At 55.2% G+C, this 17,652-nt stretch overlaps 1 protein-coding gene across 1 annotated transcript; it reads left to right on the forward strand.

Annotated features, from left to right (window-relative positions):
- Window positions 1–232: 232 nt before the first annotated feature.
- CTSD (cathepsin D) lies at window positions 233–16,724 on the forward strand. The gene is made up of 9 exons (XM_040608047.1): window positions 233–513; window positions 924–1,080; window positions 3,405–3,528; window positions 5,146–5,264; window positions 9,206–9,405; window positions 10,592–10,714; window positions 11,901–12,045; window positions 13,034–13,132; window positions 13,820–16,724. Exons 1-9 carry the CDS (start codon window positions 443–445, stop codon window positions 13,979–13,981), a joined length of 1,200 nt encoding a protein of 399 aa, XP_040463981.1. The 5' UTR covers window positions 233–442; the 3' UTR covers window positions 13,982–16,724.
- Window positions 16,725–17,652: the final 928 nt, after the last annotated feature.

Here is a 17,652-nt window from a genome sequence, read left to right on the forward strand (position 1 = left end):
CCTCCCCAGGGAAAGGAGAAAAGCCAGGACACCCGGGAAGCGGCGCCCCAAAGGCGCTCCGGGACGCAGCGGAGCGAGCAGGCGCGGCGGGCGCCCCGTGACGCGCCGGGCGGTGTTTGCTCCCGGTCCCCCGCGGCTGAGTCACGGGCCGCGCCGCCGGGGGTCGGGCCTGGGGCCTGGGGGGGCGTGAGGCGGCGCCCCCCGCCCGCGGCTGCCCCCGCCCGCCCCTGCCCCTGCCCCTGCCCCCTCCCCCGCCCCGGCCCGGCCCGCCCTCACGTGACGCGGCCGGCTGCGGTGTCAGCCCGTCAGCTGACGGAGGGAGCGCGGAGAGGGGCCTCGGCGCCTACAAAAGCGGGGAAGGCAGCGGGCGCGGTGGCCCTGCACCGGCGAGACCCTCCGGCCTCCGTCCCCTGCCCGCCGCCGTCCCCTGCCCGCCGCCGCCATGGGGCTCCGCGGCCGCCGCCTCCTGCTGCTGCTGCTGGCCCTGGCGGGGCCCTGCGCGGCCCTCATCCGGTGAGTCACCGGGAGCCCCCGGGTTGGGGGGACACCCTGGGGCAGGACCCCCAGGTGCTGGGCCGTGCCGTGCTGGCCGCCGGGCCGCTCCCGCAGGCACCCCGCTGCCCCCCCGGCGGGGCTGCTCCCGGTGGGTGAAGCAGAGGGGAGGAGGGCAGGGACTGCCCGGGTGGGGGTCGGGGCCCATGGAGGGGTCTCACCCCAGTTTCCCCTATTTCTGGTGGGCTTCGGCGGCCACCTGCCACCGCCCTCGCGGCACGGGGGTTCTGGCACGGGGTGCTGGCAGGAGCACAAACCTTGCCCATCCCACGCAGGTGGGTCCCCTGGTTTCGGTGTAGCTGTGCTACCCCCATCCCCGGGTGGACCCCCCACCCCCTATTAACAGGTGGGCGTTTGCCCTCCCCTCGCAGGATCCCCCTGACCAAGTTCCCCTCCATGCGGCGGGTCCTGAGCGAGGTGGGCAGCGAGATCCCGGACATGAACGCCCTCACCCAGCTCCTCAAGTTCAAGCTGGGCTTTGCCGACGTGGATGAGCCCACTCCGGAGATCCTGAAGAACTACATGGACGTGAGTAACGCCCCGCTGCAACCCCCCAACACGCACCCAGCAGACCCCAGTTTGATATTGGCCGGGTGGCTGTCACTTCTGGGGGGTCCCCATCCCGGGGGGGGTGGGATGTGCCAGCCTCCTCCCGCCCAGCTGGGACGGTGAAGGAGGGAGAGATGTTGATCCCGTAAGACAGATTTGTGCACCCCCACGGCTTGATGGGTGGCTGCTGAAAGTTGCTTGCCATCATTGCTAAACCAAAAATACTACTAATAATAATTGTAATAGTAATAACAAACACCCCACTGCTATCCAAGCGGGAACTTTGCAGCTTCTGTGACCTATGTCCTTTCCCATTTGTCACTAATTAACAATCATAAATAGGGACCTGCTCACTGGTGGTCTTTCCTAGCATCTTCTGGTCTGTTTCGGCTCCGCTTTCTGCAAGACTGGCATAAAAATCATGGTCCGCTCCTTGGGGCATAAAAGAGCAAGCATGGAACAGGGGAAGAGGGCTCACACTGGGCACCAGCTTGCCATGGGATGGGGGACGCAGGACCCTTCCTCTCTCTAGCCTTCATTTTCTGCACAGCCTCGGGGAAAGACACTGTGCACCGCCACCACCTTCTCAAGCAGCTTAGGGAGCAAAGGGAGCTTTGTGGTGGAAGCAGCAATAAAAGGAAAAGCCCGATAAAGGATGTGAGGTTTGCCCTCACCCAGCTGCCAGATACATGTGGGGGTTCCTATTTCTGGGTTCCCCGCTGGGTACCTTCATGGCTCTTGCAGGGATAGCATGTAAACACTGGCCGACAGAATAAATCTGGTGCCGGATATTTGGGTGTTATTCAGAATATTCCCCCTGCTCCCCTTCTGTAGGGGCTCTTGTCATCCAGCCAGCGCTGTCCTGCTGGGGCTGTGCTGGAAGGGCCACCGTTGTTTTAATCAGTGGTGTCAAAAGCCAGCGCGCTAGTCATTGTGCCACAGTGTTGTCTCTTGAGACCACAGCTCAGGCCGCCGCCCGGGGAAGGCTTCTGCTCCCTTGTCACAGGGGGACCAGCCCAACCTGCGGTGTGGGAGATAAGGGATTGCTGGGTCCCTCCTAGCCTGGCTGAAAAGGCTCCTGCTGCCGGAGGAGCCGCTGGGATGAAAGCACAACCTAGACTGCCCTGTACGGTCCCCAGCAGCCCCTGGGACCCCTTGCAGGTCTGTGTATCTGATACATAGGGCCCCTGCACCAGTGGTTAATTTTCAAGCCCCAGCAATAATTGCAGAATCGCTGAAAGAAGTGCTGCCTCCCTATTACGCCTAATCGCAATGGATTAGTAATTACTCAGCGAGCAAGGCTTGCAAAGTAAGCTCACAGGAGGTGAGCCGCTTTGATAACCTTATTTTTTTCTGCCCCCCCCCCTCTTTAATTAAGTACAACGGGGGGGGGGGGGGGGTGTGTGGAAAGCCCACAGGCTGACTTCCCTTGCTAGCAGCCTTCTCTCCAGGGCCCTGATCCAGCTGCTCGTCAAGCAAGACACAGCTCTCTGCCTCTTCGGGAGGGCTGGGGAAAAACAGGTTCGTCCAGGACCTGCCAAGCATTCCCCATTCATCCCCTCCCCTCTGGATAGAGGGATGCCCTACAAACATCTCAGCCACTCGGGTTTCTTCTAGTCCCAGCAAAGACGGGCTTGCAGGGCAGAGGGTTATCCCTTTCGCTCAAGCTCTCGCCCTGTAGCCCTGAATACCTTTCTAGTGGTGGTGCTGCTGATGCCCTTTTCTCCCTCCAGCTCCTCCAAAGTCTTTCCACACCCGTGACTGAGCATTTGTTTATTCCTTGCCACCACAGGGGCTCACCGGCATGCACCAAATGCCCCAGCAGTTATACCTCCACCTGCAGTGAGCAGGGCTGCTGCTCGCTGCAACCCACAGTTTCTCGGCAAACCTGCCAGCAAAGCAGCTTCCCAGCCAGTTTCAGCTTTTCAATAACGCAGGTGTTCTGCTTGGCTTCCTCCCATCCTTTTTCTCTTCCGTATATTGAACTGCATGCCAGCCTGCAGACCTTCCCCCTTCTCTTCTGTCCTGTCTCCCTGCCTGAAAAGTCCTCCCCTGCAAGCACCTTTCCCTCTTCTCCACCCCAGCCTGTCCTTTTCACACCTGCTGTAATGAAGTTTGAACACCAAAGGAGAGCCTCCCTTACAGAGGAGGAAGGCTGGGAGCCCATCACTGCCAAACACAAGAGGAGGGCAGTGTCTAGATAAGAAGCTGGTCCCTTTTTCAGTGCTAAGAGGTTTTTTGGTCTTTAATCCCAGCTTTTAGCCAGCTACCTCTGCTCATGGCTCCCTTTTCCTCCTTTGCAGGCCCAGTATTATGGCGAGATTGGTATCGGAACTCCCCCACAGAAGTTCACTGTGGTCTTTGACACTGGCTCCTCCAACCTCTGGGTGCCATCTGTGCATTGTCACCTGCTAGACATCGCCTGCTGTAAGTGTCACCAGTGCCAGCCATGGCTCAACAGCTTCTTCCCTGCAGAAGGCAGGTCCTGGCATGGCAAGAGAAACTGAGGCAGCAGCCTGAAAGGGCTTGCCAAAGGCTGATGGACTCTTTAGGGTCAGAGCTTGAAATAGGATCCCAACCTCCATCCATCCTTCATTACTCCCTTCCTGTTTTTTCCGTGCCGCGTCACCCACGCACAGCTTCGAACCTTCCCCAACAGCCTCAGCCCTGCAGCTGGGGAGCAGCGTCGCAGGTTGTGATGTTTCTCCCCAAATTATAGACCGATGCTGCTGTTGCCCCATTGCGTAAAGGCAGTGAAAAAAAAAAAATCAGCCTCTTGCCAGATCTGATACAAACTGGCCTAGTTCTTGGTTTATTAATGCATGGAGCATGTGCGTGCATGCTTACGGATTTATAATTAACAAAAGACAGGTAGGCACGGTGAGATGAAACATCTTGGGGACTACAAGTTTTTTTGCTCAGTGGCATTCCTATGCAATCAGCCTCCGCTGTTGAAGGTGGCAAACCCGGTTATGGCAAAATGCCATTTAGAAGCCACCAGCTGTGTTGCCTAAGCAGAATGGAGAAACCTGTGGAGCCAACAAATGCAACCATGAAAGGCAGCCCTCAGTGAGCACTGGGGGTAAAGAGGAAATTTGGACTTCTTGTATGGCCCTGGTAGTGCCCAGAGAGGAGGCGGACCACCTTCCTGCATATGTGAAATGAGATTTAGGATACTGGCAAGGTGGTGAGATCCAGATCTGGGCTGTCTTGGAGGTTCCTGATTTGTAGCAGGGAGCTGGTTTCTCAAGGCAGTGGCATGGGAGGTGCTGGGAGCAAAGGACTCGTTTTGTGAGTATGCAGCGGGCTTGACCTCCTGCCAGAGCAGCATCCAGACAGCCCAGCCAGGGAAGTCCCTGTACAGCATGTGGGTTTCTGTAGGGCTTGGCTGGTTGGTCCTCAGCCACTGTCTGCCCTGCTCAGCCAGCAGCCGTGGGGCTGGGCTGGCTGAGCTCGCCACACTCCGCTGCCCAGCTCATGACTGGGGAGGAATCTGTGGAGGAGGAATCTGCTCAGCGATAAAACCAGGCATATTGTACAGTTCCAAACCCTTCCAAGGGGAAAAGCAGCTTAGACTAGGGGAAAGCCCTTCTCTGCAAATAAAAAAAATATTTTGAGCCCTCTCTGTGCAAAAAGCAATGACCATCTAAAAAACAATTTCTAGCCAGTTTTGGCAAAAGTAGCAAGAATGCACAGGCTATATTTAAAGCCACCCTGGTACTCCATGGCACAGGGGGGAACATTTTGCTCTGCTGGCTAATGCACCTTGACACACCAACGATGCAGCCTCTAGCCTTTTAATACCCAGTGGCCAAATCCGATTTCACAGCCAAATTGGATCTGCCCACCTAATTCCCCAGATGTTGGAAGTGCTTTGTTAAGCAGTCTGGACTTGGCAGATGCTGGGTTCAGACCCACCTTCACATCCCTGAGTGTCCATTTGTCCAGATGAGCTAGGGGGTGTGGAGTTAGGTATTGGGGAGCCCTAGGTATCAAGGAGCACTAATGTTTTCTGTCCCTCTGTGTCACCTTCCCTGGCTGCAGTGCTGCACCACAAGTACGATGCCTCTAAGTCTAGCACCTACGTGGAGAACGGCACCGAGTTTGCCATCCACTACGGGACAGGCAGCCTCTCTGGGTACCTCAGCCAGGACACCGTCACGGTGAGTAACAGCTGCCCTTGCCCCCACAGGCCCCACCCCGCTTTCGGCAGAACGCTCAAAGCCGTTTGATTTCCACGGGTCCCCCTTCTTGAGTGTCCTACTTGCATAGCACCATGTTTCCAAGTGCTTTGAAACGAGGCAGTGACAATGACCAAGGCAGGCAGAGAAGGGGGAAGGTATTAATCAGCAGGTCAGCAGGCTAGGAGCATGGTCTCTGGCCATCCCTCCAACCCTCTTCCTCTTGACTCTGGAATTTCCCAGCCCAGGCACATGCCAGCGCCGCTGCACAGGCTGCTGGTGGTGCCCAGCTTGCTCCTGGCCAACATCCACGCAGGGCAGCTGTGCAAACACTGGTGAGAAACGGGCTCTTCCCTGCCCCATCCTGCTGTTGAGAACCAGTGCTTATGTTTGCAAAAGCTGCGTGACACCTTGGAGGGGGGGTTGCCAGCTTGAGGTGGGCCCTGCTTGCTGGTGAGCTTTCTGTCCTGTGAAGGGTGGGCACCTTTCACGACTGCCCCCCAGGTACAGATGCTCGTGAGAGTCTGCCAACTGCCAAACTGCAGCGCACGTGCCCCCAGATTACTTGGTCTCTTGGCAGGTATAAGAGCATAAGTTTGCTTTGCTGGCGGGAGACAAAGCAAAAGTTTTGAATAAGCACGTAAATCTAAGGATTTAGGGGTTTCCATGTTAGGTTCAGCTGAAAAGTATTGGCTTATCAATTTCATCAATGTCAAGAGAAAAATATCTGAGAGGAGCCCAAAGTGGGTGGCTTATGCAAGGAGCACTCTTTGGCCCATTCTTACAGCAGGAAAATTTCAGGCTAGCGTAGAAGCACTAGCTGTTGCCTCTGTGCTGCATCCAAAGATGCCAACAGCTCAGGCTGGGTGCGGGACCCTCTTTGGGGGAGAGGGCCTTTGACAGGCTCAATGAATCCTGAAAATCAGTGCAGACAAGGCTGGAGGGGAGAGCCACAGGGGCTGCCAGCAGCTTCGCACCTCTGGTTTTACTCTGCCTCCTGCAGCCCACCAAGCCTTGGGACCATTTTGCTTTTGTTTCATGCAGTTTATTTCCTGCATCCCTTGGTTCACTTAGAAACACCGCACTGCAAAAAAAAAAAAAAGGAGAGGGAAAAAAAAAACCCTCCACCCATCTGAGCCTTCCCACAGCTCTCGCCAAATGAAGGCACTGTGTATGGAGCATTAATGGGTTCTCATACATTGGGTTTGCAAAATACGGAGCAGGCAGAGGCATCTGCGTTCATCTCAGTAATGGAGTGGGGCAGCAAGGCAAACAGTGAACTTCATTGTCCTGTGAACGTGTGGGCTGGTTTAGGCACTTTCTCGCTTAAAGCAGGGGCTGAAGTGAGTCAGAAGTAAAATTGCAGCTTTTTTTTTTTTTTTTTCATGGTTTGTAATTATCACCCTAATGCCAGCTTGCTAATTAGCTCTCCACTTCCCAGCGGCTCAGAGGAAGGATTTTGTGCCTGAGCTTGTTCGTGAAGTGGAGATGGCTCTTAACAGCCAGCACAGCTTGTAGCATTTGGTTTCAGTCTGGGCAGAAGCAAGAGAAACCTCATGCATGGAGCCTGAGCAGTGTCACGCTTGCAGTATGCTGGAGCAGGGCCAACTCAGCAGGTCAGGGACCTTCAGCTTGAGCACCAAGATGCTTCCTCTGATGCACAGCATCCTGTAGACAAGCTCCCAGTCAGGTGTAGTCTGGAAATTCAGACACTGCAACAGCCTTCAGGGTGACCCTCTCAGCTCCAGCCATCCTGATGGGTGGAAGCAGCCACAGCAGCCTGTGGTAGCACTGACATCCGACCGAAAGGCACTAATTGGCAGGTGGCCCAGAGTCCCTCAGCCCTGAATTTTTTTTTTGGAGGGGGTGACAAGCTCATATCAAACATCGTTTCTCCTTTCGTGGAGGAATGATGCACTGTAGCACCACATTCCCTGGTGCTGCTTGCTGTCCGAAGAGCAGTGGGCTTAGCCAGCCCCCTGTTGCTCAGACATCTCGTCCCTTTATCACAGCCTGACCTTGGGATGTCTGTCAAGGACAGCAGAGGAAACCTTGCTGGCCATGGGGCATGAAGTCACTCCTGGGGCTGCTGTACAGATACGCCACGGAGGAAATGCCCCTCCTCACCTCTCCTCTGTGCCTTTGCGGAGGGAGCCCTGAGCCCTGGTGCCAAACTGTGCCATGGAGGCCCTCACCTCTAGTCTGCCTTCGCCATCCAGCACTTGCCTGCTTGGCTGGGGCCACCAACGAGGAGGCCAGGCGAGCTGCAGGGTGCTGACACTTGTCTGCACAGTGCTGGAGGGCAGCCACCACACAGCCATCCACCGGTAATGATTTTTGGTCACTGTGTTTGGGCGAGAGCCAGCCGAGGAACAGAGACGAAGGACCTGTCACCTGGCTCCAGCGCTCTGCTGAAGAAAATACTGCGTTTCAGTCCTGCTGCGGGCCAGGCGCGGGCAGGGTCTGCTGCAGCTCCAGCACCGGGCAGATAAATGCCTTCCTCTTGGGCTGTGCAGCCAGGTCAATAGTCAGACGAACCTAGTGCTCCCTTGTATCAGTCCATCGCATTTTACTGTTGTTTTTTTTTTTTTAAGTGGAAGCTTTATCGAACTTTCTGAGGTGCAGGACCAGCTGTGCCAAGTGGTAGAGCGGTGGCTTTCGTAAACCTGCGGCGTACGACTGGGGCGCTCGCCATGCGGCAGCGCGCGGATGCGTTGCTGTGAGCTGTTTCGCCCCACATCCTGCCCTGTGGCTTTTCGCTTTTGCAAGGCTCGATAGCCCTTTCCTAGCACAAGCCTTTGATACCATTAAAGCCAGCACCGCCAGTCCCAGCCTTGTACTGTCTAACCCTGGGGGGATATTAGTAATTTACAGGGATCGTTATCTGCCATCAGGTAGGAGAGGCCAGCTTTTCAGTCCGGCCCGGTTCACTACAGGGCTGCTAGCTGCAGGCTGAGGGGCTGAAACTGTCCTAGCGCGGATGGTGAAATTGCCTGTGGTCAGCCAGAAGCTCAGAAACCTCCTGAACTGCTAGAGCCAGCAGACACATCCTGCTCCCTGTCAGCAGAGCTATCCTGCTTTTTGCCATCTCCTTTCCGGGGATCTGCCCTTGCAAGGCGTTTCAGCTTTCCAGCAGGGAACGCCGGTCCCTCTGATGGCTGGCAAGAGAGGTGACCTTTGCATTCACAGTACTCCGCTTGCTATTTTTGTGCTTCGGGCTCAACCTTGCTTCCCTGGCTGGGTCTTTTCCCCTCCCATGGGAGGTCTCTGCAGGCTTGTGGCTCTTCTGGGAGATGCAGCAATATCCTGGGGATGTTTCTGATGTAGGGGAGATCACAGGGGTTATTGGCAGAGGTGAGAGGGATTTGTGCTCTCAGCTGGGAACGGGTGCAGTGCCCAAGAAGGCAGGACACAGAGATAACTTAGATGTACAGGGTGGGGGAGAGGATTAAAGGTGCAGCACAAAGCTTTTCAGACTGGGAGGAAAGGGTGAGGTAGGTGATAGGGGAAGGGATGCAGCGGGGACAAAGTGATAAAGGGCCCTTTGTGCAAAGAGGAGGGGCTGCAAAATGTCATGGCCAGTGCCAGGAGCCTGCAAAAGGCTGAAATGCCGGAGTGAGGTGGCCAAAGAGCAAAGGGGGGCCCTGCCCTTAGGAGTGCGCTGAGCTTTGCAGGGACTCGGGAGGTGCCACTGTGCAGACAGAGCGGACTGTCTCGTTGCGTCCGTCCCACCGCCCCCCTGCCACCTGAGGAGAGTGGCACCAGGGTATCTGGTTTCTGAAGCTGCCCACAAATGCAAGAGTGAAAGCAGGCAGGAGTGTGGCAGCATGTTGAGGAGCTGACTGGGTTCAGTTTGCACCCTGGTCCCCTGAGTCAGTGTTCTTTACAATCTGCTTTTCCCTTCCCTCCCAATCTCCCCTCAGCTCGGTAACTTGAAAATCAAGAACCAGATCTTCGGGGAGGCCGTGAAGCAGCCAGGCATCACATTCATCGCTGCCAAATTCGACGGCATCCTGGGCATGGCATTCCCGAAGATCTCAGTGGACAAGGTCACCCCTTTCTTCGATAACATCATGCAACAGAAGCTGATTGAGAAAAACATCTTCTCTTTCTACCTGAACAGGTAGCGTTGGCTTTGGTGGCACACTTCTCGTTTCAAGGGCAAGCCCAGCTAGGGATTTCTCTGTGTCTCCCAGTAGCATCTCTTGCTGTGTGCTGGTTTACACCCTTGACCAGCACCTTTGCGGAGGTCTCAGCAAGGTCTCCTTGCTGGAGATGTCAGGCCAGAATCTCTTCCTTTAACTGCTGTGAAGTAAGAAGAAGGGAAGTAGAAGGGCAGCCATTTTATTGATAAAAAGCTGGGTAGATCTGCCACTGGATTTCTTAAATGATGAAGAGACAGAAGATGTGTCCAGAGGAAAGAGAAGTAACAGCAGGGTTGCGATCATGAGGTTACATGCTGCTAGTGCTGTCCCCGTTGTGGGGGTAAACACAGCCCTAGCCTGTTGCCAAAATACACAAGCCACGTGGCCACCACCATGTCACCCCCCAGGCAAGCATGCCCCCACCAGTCACCAGTAATGATGGGGCTGTCGCTCCCTCACCTCTTGGGGAGATCCTCCTCTGTGGCTCCCAGCACCTTCCCACCCTCTGCTGCTCCCACCAGGACGCCCCATCACCCTCCTGGTACTGCAGGGGAGACTCTGAACTACTTCAGCCCAAAAAGTAGCGCGCCGGGAGTGGGGAGGGCAGAGAGGGCTGCTGCTGGCCGTTCAAGCACCAGCCCTCCCCCATCACCATATTTCTTCCCATCTGCTCGGCAGTGAGCTTGTATCTGACAGTAACCTTGAGGATTCGGCTCCGAGGCTGCTGGCTGGCGCGGAGTCGAGTGCAGATAACCTAACGCTGCATCAGCCGTGTCCGACCCTGCGCAGATATGTGTTACGAGCTAATTATTGGGGGAGTCCTTGTGTCAGTGCTCGGTTCCCCTTTGCCATCCCCTTTCTATGCAGCGAGTTTCTCCAGGTGCCCGTGAGAAAGCACTAGGCGAAAAGCTGCAGGGCAGGATGCTTTGGCTGGGCTAAAATCGTCCCGTTTCCCCACCCCATTCTATCTCACAACAGCTGTCCTTACATTGACATACTGTAGCGTGATGCAAGTCATTTCTCTCCAATGCTGCTAATGCCGTGCTTCACCCCCAGGCACCCCAGCGTGTATTTTGGGGGCACTTGGAGGAGTGTGTGCTTGTCCTGCCCCTGATGTTAACAGGTTGGGGGATTGATTGTGGGTTTGGTTTTTTTTTTTTTCAGAGACCCCACTGCTCAGCCTGGTGGCGAGCTGCTTTTGGGAGGGACCGACCCCAAGTATTACAGCGGTGACTTCAGCTGGGTCAACGTCACACGCAAGGCGTACTGGCAGGTCCACATGGATGCGTAAGTTCCCCCTCCACCTGACTACGTGCATGGGGACACACATGCAGACAGCTCACACCTGGGGCTGGGCTGAGACCCTCCTCGAAAAAGAATCGTATCTATCCCTGCAACACATCACGCCAAAAAAAAAGCAGACTAAATTCCCACCCTAAGGCTGGAAATCTGGGTCGTTTGTTGCTGGAAAGGGAGGAGAGGCAGAAAACTGCAGGAGATGTTCTGCAAAATCCTTTCCTCTTGTTTATGGCTTGGCCCTTGAAAATGCCTGCTGCACCCTTGCCAAGCAGGTAGAAACGCTGGTGTGCCCTCCTTGCAGGCAGGGCGAACCCCATGGATTAAACCCCGGCTTTGCTGAGCTCTCAGCAAGGCCCAGGCTGCGTGGCTCCCCTGCACACAGCTCCGGAGGCGCAGGATGAGGCCCCAGGAAGCCAGCCCTTGACTGAAGGGCATGGCGTGGCAATCAGCGTGCATTGTTGGAGGCAGAGGGGAGGAGAACAGGCTGAGCTGCCGGCCGCCAGCCCTGCGGTCTATTCTGAGCTCTGCCACGTGATGGGAACTTAAAAGCGGCCTGTGATCAGAGTGTATCCTTTTCTCGGGGATTGCATCTCTTCCCCAGCGCAGGGTTTTAGTTCTCATCTTCCCCCAGCCCTGCCGCATTGGCAAAGCGTGGCAGACCCTTGGCTGGAAGGCTTTATCCGTCTGCACTGTTGTCAGACGTGCTGTGGGTGATGGCAGCTCCTGTCATGCCTCTTTGAGGTCCACGCACCCTTCCTTGGCCCACGACCCTCTCCGCTGTCACACCACCCCTTTAACCCTTTGCTTTTTGCAGAGGCACAGGTCCTAAGAGTCCCTCGTGCATTGCCCCTAGCTTGCTCACGTTAGCTGCAGTGCTTGCTCTGGGGTGCAGGTCGCAGGCAGGGTAGGCAGGCAGTGGTCCAGGCTCTCTGTAGAACCACAGTAACACCTCAAGGCACCCACTCAGTCAGAAGCAGATGAGGGAGAGCTGGGAGGTCTGCACTGCATCAGTATTTCTAGGCACCCGTCTTTCTCGGGTATCTGTCACAGCCCTCCCTTCTGTGCCTGCCTGCTGCCCAGGCTCACCCATCTTCAGCTCTTTGCCTGCCGCTTTCCTGCAGCCTTCGCTGGGAGGCCTCTAAGGGTTGTCTTCTGTTTGGGCATCTCTCCCCAGGGTGGATGTTGCGAACGGGCTGACTCTGTGCAAAGGGGGCTGTGAGGCTATTGTGGACACAGGAACCTCACTCATCACCGGCCCCACCAAGGAGGTGAAGGAGCTGCAGACAGCCATCGGCGCAAAACCACTCATCAAAGGCCAGGTGAGGCTGGGCTGGGAAAGTGGGAGTCCGTGGCCATTGCGGCATCTGCGCTGATGCCCTGCTTTGCACCCAGATGCTTCTAGAGACCCCGGTCTTCTGTTCCCTCTGCTCTCCGTTCCCAGCCTGTGCTCCTGGAAAAGCCCCTGGTATAGCAGGGACCCCGCAGTCTTTTGACCCCGGGTAGCATTCACCACCCCACTCGTGCTCTCAGGAGAGGGCCAGGTCTTGGGAACTTCAGGAGGCTTTGGGTCACCTCTGACACTGTCGCTGGGAGGTGGAGGGGAAGGGGTGTGAGTTGCAGCTGAGGCCAAGGACTCACATTAATGTGAGTCCAGAGGCACTTTAATACAAATATATTTAATGCAAGTAACAACCCTTCCCTGCCAAGTTTTTAACCATTGTAGCTAACCTCACAAGGTCATGTGTCCTCCCGGAAACTGTGGAGGGACAGGGATATAAAGACCCTCTAGGAACGATGCTCTGTTCTGAAAGCCCTCCCAAATCACAGAGCCATGAACACTTCTAGGACTTTTCTGCAGTGTTACAAGACCGTGGGCTGCAGCAACAGCTGGCTTAGACCTGCCACCCTCCCCAAGACTTGCCAGTGTTAACTAAATCATCCTTGTCGATTCATCACACTGCAAGGCCCTGTCTATGTCTCTAGGCTGTACTGAGCCAAGTCTCCCCCTCCAGTGACAAAGACCTCAGCCCTGCTGCATAGGGTGCTGTGCCCTAGGGCTCAGCAGAGCCAAAAGCGAAGCCCAGCATCCTTTGGCTCCACCCATATCCATAAAACCCTCAGGTCCCTCAGTTTGCAGCCCTGGGCAGGGAGCAACCCGTTTACCCCACCTCAGGCCTCTTCTGCACCCTGAGATGAGCTTTTTTGGGGGAAGACCACAGCAAAGATGTGATTGCGCCTGGGGGAGACTGTGTCCTTTCCTGAGGGTGTGGGAACTGCCATCTAAAGCCTTTACTGTTGCTGTTTCAGTACGTGATCCCCTGTGATAAGGTGTCATCTCTGCCTGTCGTCACGCTAACGCTAGGAGGGAAGCCCTACCAGCTCACCGGCGAGCAGTATGTCTTCAAGGTATGCCCAGGCAGCTTTTGCCAGCCCTGTGCTTCTCCCCCGAGGCCTGACTTTTGCCTCCTCCACTCAAACCTCAACCACAAAACCCAAAAGGCAAGAGCAGCAAAAGCAAGGCTGGAGCTGTCACTTGGGAAAAAGCCTTGAGGGGCTGAGGTGACAGGGTGGTGGCACTGCTGGTGGACCCAGGCAACCTCACCAAAGGTCCTGCAGGAATGAGACCCACTGCCTGATGCTCATGAGGGATGGCAGGATGGGAGAGGAAGGGCGGGCAGGCTTTTGCATCACTTTTTATACAGATATTTTGCCCTTTCTTGCTGGATTCTGCTGCTGTGAGTCCAGCCTTATCATAGCAGAGGCCACCAGCCTGGCATTTAAGCCAGCAGAGTCAACTTGCAGGACCATCTTGTGCAGAATTTCAACAATGGCTGTAATTCAAGAGCTGTGTGGACTGGGAGGTTTATGGGCAGGTGTGGCTTTACTTGACCCTTCGCTGCATACAGGTTCTGGGAAGGGAAGCTGGGTTTGGAGCCATGGGAGCAGCAGGTTGGGAATTACTTTTGCAAGCTGCGGAGCTCAGGCTGGGAGAGGCTGAAGCGCAGCCGGCACTGGCGGGTGTTCCTCCCAAGCTTACAGGGTTGAAGGAAGGGGAGGCCCTCCTCGGATTGAAGCTCTCGCTCTTCTGTCTAGGTTTCTGTACAAGGAGAGACCATCTGCCTGAGCGGCTTTTCAGGCCTGGACATCCCACCCCCCGGGGGCCCACTCTGGATCCTGGGAGATGTCTTCATCGGTCCCTACTACACCGTCTTTGACCGTGATAATGACTCTGTTGGCTTTGCCAAATGTGTCTAAGCGCCTGACCCCCACTGCCTCTGCTGCACACACACTTACACACATGCACGGGAGCTGTAGAGAAAGATTACGAGGATTAGAAATCCAGTGAGTGGAAAGGAAAACAAAAAAAAAAAGAAAAAGAAACGGAACTAGATTTTAAATTACATGGAAAATAGTCATTAGGGCCCTGCTAGCTACTTTTTCCCCTCTGTTGAGTAAGTGGTGCTGGGAGGTCTCTATTTGACATCTCCAGCAGGAGTAGCCCCTTGCTTTACTGCTAGGTCTTCCAGTATTTGTTTTTAAGAATGATTCTCAGAGCTGAACAAGACCCTCTCACGTCTCCCAGCCCTGGTCTCCTTTCTGGGGGGACAGCTGGCTGGCGCCAGCACCCAGCACCTCTGTTTCTGCAGAGAAGCTGTACAGCTGCTCTTGGGTTTGGGCTTTGGGGAGGGATGGGGAAGGCTGTCCAGCGTGTTTACTACTTGCTTTTTCACTGATGAAGTGGGGGAGCGGGGAGGCAGGGGAGAGCCTGTCTTCATCACCCCTCTACAGCGGGTTGGTGCAGACTGCTAGGTCACTTCTCAGCGGGTTTGTGCTGGCTGGGTGTTAGGAGATTGTATCCCAGGCTGGAGAGACGGGGGGTTGCAGTAGTGTGCCCCAAGGGTTGAGTTTCAGAGCCCAAGGGCTCTGGTGGTGTGTTTTTGTGTAGTGAGGGTACTAGTGAGAGAGCTGGAGGCATGACATCTGCGTGCCTGACCTAACAGGACGGGGATTTGTAGGGGAGCTCCAGCCAGCAGGACTCTTTGGGGAGTATGAATATAAAAGGGGGTCAAGATAGGCTTTAAAAGAGGTCACTTGAATTTGTGGCCGTGAAGACCCATCTTTCTGCTGAGCAAAGTCACTTGACGCAGGTTCCCTCAAGTTTAGTGAACTTCTCCCAGGTTCCCCAAACCGCAGATCTTCCCAGCTTCATCCACAGCCAGTGAGTTGAGAATAATGTTTCTTAAAGCAACTAAGTGATCTTCAAGCTGACATCACACCAATAAAATCCGTAGGTGTTTGTCAGCCACCTAAGACCTTTTGGAAACATCATTTGCAACATTTCGAACTGGCCAAAACTCTCAAGAGACAGTTGAGAAAGCCAGCGCGCCTCCTGGGCAGGAGGGTGCTGTGGCAGCTGCTGGACTTGGGTTCGCTTTCCCTGCTGCCCCGTTCTGAAACCCAACTGCCCTTAACACCCTCCTTACCTGCTTTCCACCTTACTAACACTGGTGAGAGCTCTGTTCGTGTCCACCCCGTGCTGCGGATGGAGTGAGGCGCGGTGCTGCTTTGGAGGGGTTGTAGCCGATTCAGCTGTGCTTGCAGATCCTCCCGGAGGGCCAGATAAGTGCATATGGAGCCTTTTGCTTCACTGGGCTGACGTCAATAGGCAAATACTGGTGGAGCCAGGAGGACGATGAAGTGTTACAAGCAGTACTGGAAAGCAGAAGAGAGTTTGCCAAGAGTCCCAGCCCGTGCTGGGAGTAGAAGACTCTTCACTTTCCCAGCGCGCTGGAACAGGTTCTCCAGTTAGGGAGTGGCAGCAGGTGGAGGGCAAAGCTAAGGGTGGTAAGGGGGCGAGATCAGCACCAGCCGTGAGCCCAGACCAGGCAAAATAGAGGGTAAAATCCTGGCTCCCCAAAATTCACTGAAAAACTTGCCAGCAGTACAGGTGGGGCCAAGGAAGTTCCCGAGAAGGGTCTTTGGGTAGTGGGTGAATGGATGGTTATGCCCAGCGAAATGCATGCACGTCATCCCCTATGCTGAATTCACCACGAGCATCAGAGGCACAGGTGGGGAAGGGGTCCCAAGGTGAGCTGTGGGAGAGCAGTGAGGACACAGCCTGCAGATGCCCTGTCCCCACCTGCTGCAGCTGATCCGTTTAGCTTTCTAACTGTGCCTCGTGCCTTGGAGGGGTCTGGCATGGGCAGTGGGGACAGGCCCGGGCACACTTGGGACACATTCACCGTCCCCCACAACCCCAGACGTGACCAGTGCTGCTTCCAAAGCTTGCTTCTGCCTGCTTGTAAATCTCCACCTGCAACCCTGCATCTGGACACCTAAGGACATCTGTTGCAGACTGGCTAGAGAACAGTAGCATCTTACCAAAAAAACCCAAATCATCGGTAGGTACTCCAAAACCAGAAGATACCCAGCACCTCTCCGGAGAGCCCCAGTTTCACACCAATTAAGTGCCCAGAGCTCCTCCGAGTCCTGCTACATCATTTCCCAACTGCAGGATTTCTTCAGCACAGCGAGACAGAGACAGCCCTTTGGGTACCTGCTAACCAGACGTGATGCAGGGAGGGGGGAAGCCTGACATGGAGCTGGCAGCAGGTTTTGGACACCTCCAGCATCAGATTGAAGCAGGATGTGCAGCGCAGCCCCTGATCAAGCCCTCAGGCCATGCTTCTGCTGGGTGTGCGATGCCTTACGTCGGCTGTGCTGTAGCCTCCATGGTAGCTCAAGGCTGGGCCCATGTCTGTCCTTGGGCGGTCAGGAGACGGCACGGCCCAAAGCAATGCCCTGAGTGACAGACCTTCGGATGGGTCAGAGGAGCGGTTCATCATAGTCTTCCCTGAATGAGCCTCCTCCCCTTGTTCTTTTATTTGCATTTTCAAACCAAACTCTTAACTGTGTGGGTTTTTTAATCTAATCTGCTGTCAGAATTACTGTCTCATCATAGAAAATTGAAAAGAAAATACAGTATTTCCCCCCTTAACTCTGAGAGTGTCTTTCCTTAAGCAGTCTGAGATGCCAAACTCTTTCTTGGTGTCCAGAGACTGTGCCTCCCTGACCTGTTTTCCCAGTACGTCTGGTCACCCACTCATGTGAACTCACAGGCGTTTCGGAAGGGCTCCTTCCCTGCTCTCTGGTAAGGAAACATGCTGGCAGCTTGCTGGGTTTGTCTTTTTCAATGTATTAAAACATAACCCAGCCTCTGCAGGGTGACGTGACAGTCACCCATCTGACCCAGCATCTCTCCTATCCTACAGCCTTCTGGGGCCACATCTCCCTGGCCGAGTATTGCCAGGGGTAGTCCTCCAACAGGACGCTCACGCTGTCCCCTGGTCCTCTGTGCCAGCTACAAGCTCCTTTTCAGCTTGGGACACAGGGGGCCTGTAGCAGCTAAAGCGGGACTCCAGTTTCTAAGTCCAGCCTGAAACCCACTAGGATGTGGAGTTTATGCTCCCAGAGCCCGGTGATGAGGAACACGGTGGGGAGGGGGGGAGTTCAAAACATAGGAAAAATCCATCCCTCTTGCCCGGCTGTGCGATTTTTAGTCCTAGCGCTGCTGTAGAGGAGCTGGAGACTCCAATGCAGAGTGAAGGCCCCATGTGCCAGGTGGAAGATAAGAGCTAATCCCTACTTTGAAAAAAGCATCATCTACATAAGCAAGATGGATGCAGCCAAGTCCCATCCCATCTTCCAAGAGCAGATCTAAGCACACGGAGAGCTTAACTGATTTCCCCACTGGCACGTCCCGAGCCTCTGTTCCCCCAAGGATGCCTTAATACCCCAATCAGCTGTTCTGCTCCGTTAAAGCGATGGATTTAACCCAAAAGGGCTGGCTGGGTCCTGAAAATCAATCATGCAGCCCACCATTCCTCCATGGCCCAAGGGGAGAACAAGCCATCCGCTGCCAAATA

Source organism: Falco naumanni, chromosome 10 (assembly GCF_017639655.2).
Source record: "Falco naumanni isolate bFalNau1 chromosome 10, bFalNau1.pat, whole genome shotgun sequence".
In the NCBI taxonomy this organism is placed as follows: Eukaryota; Metazoa; Chordata; class Aves; order Falconiformes; family Falconidae; genus Falco; species Falco naumanni.

What these genes read in the sequence shown, in the direction of transcription:
- CTSD (XM_040608047.1), top strand. Translation starts at nt 443, where the DNA reads ATGGGGCTCCGCGGCCGCCGCCTCCTGCTGCTGCTGCTGGCCCTGGCG. An exon ending in CCTGCTAGACATCGCCTGCT is followed by an intron (nt 3,529 to 5,145) that starts GTAAGTGTCACC and finishes CCCTGGCTGCAG; the next exon opens with TGCTGCACCACAAGTACGAT. An exon ending in TCAGCCAGGACACCGTCACG is followed by an intron (nt 5,265 to 9,205) that starts GTGAGTAACAGC and finishes ATCTCCCCTCAG; the next exon opens with CTCGGTAACTTGAAAATCAA.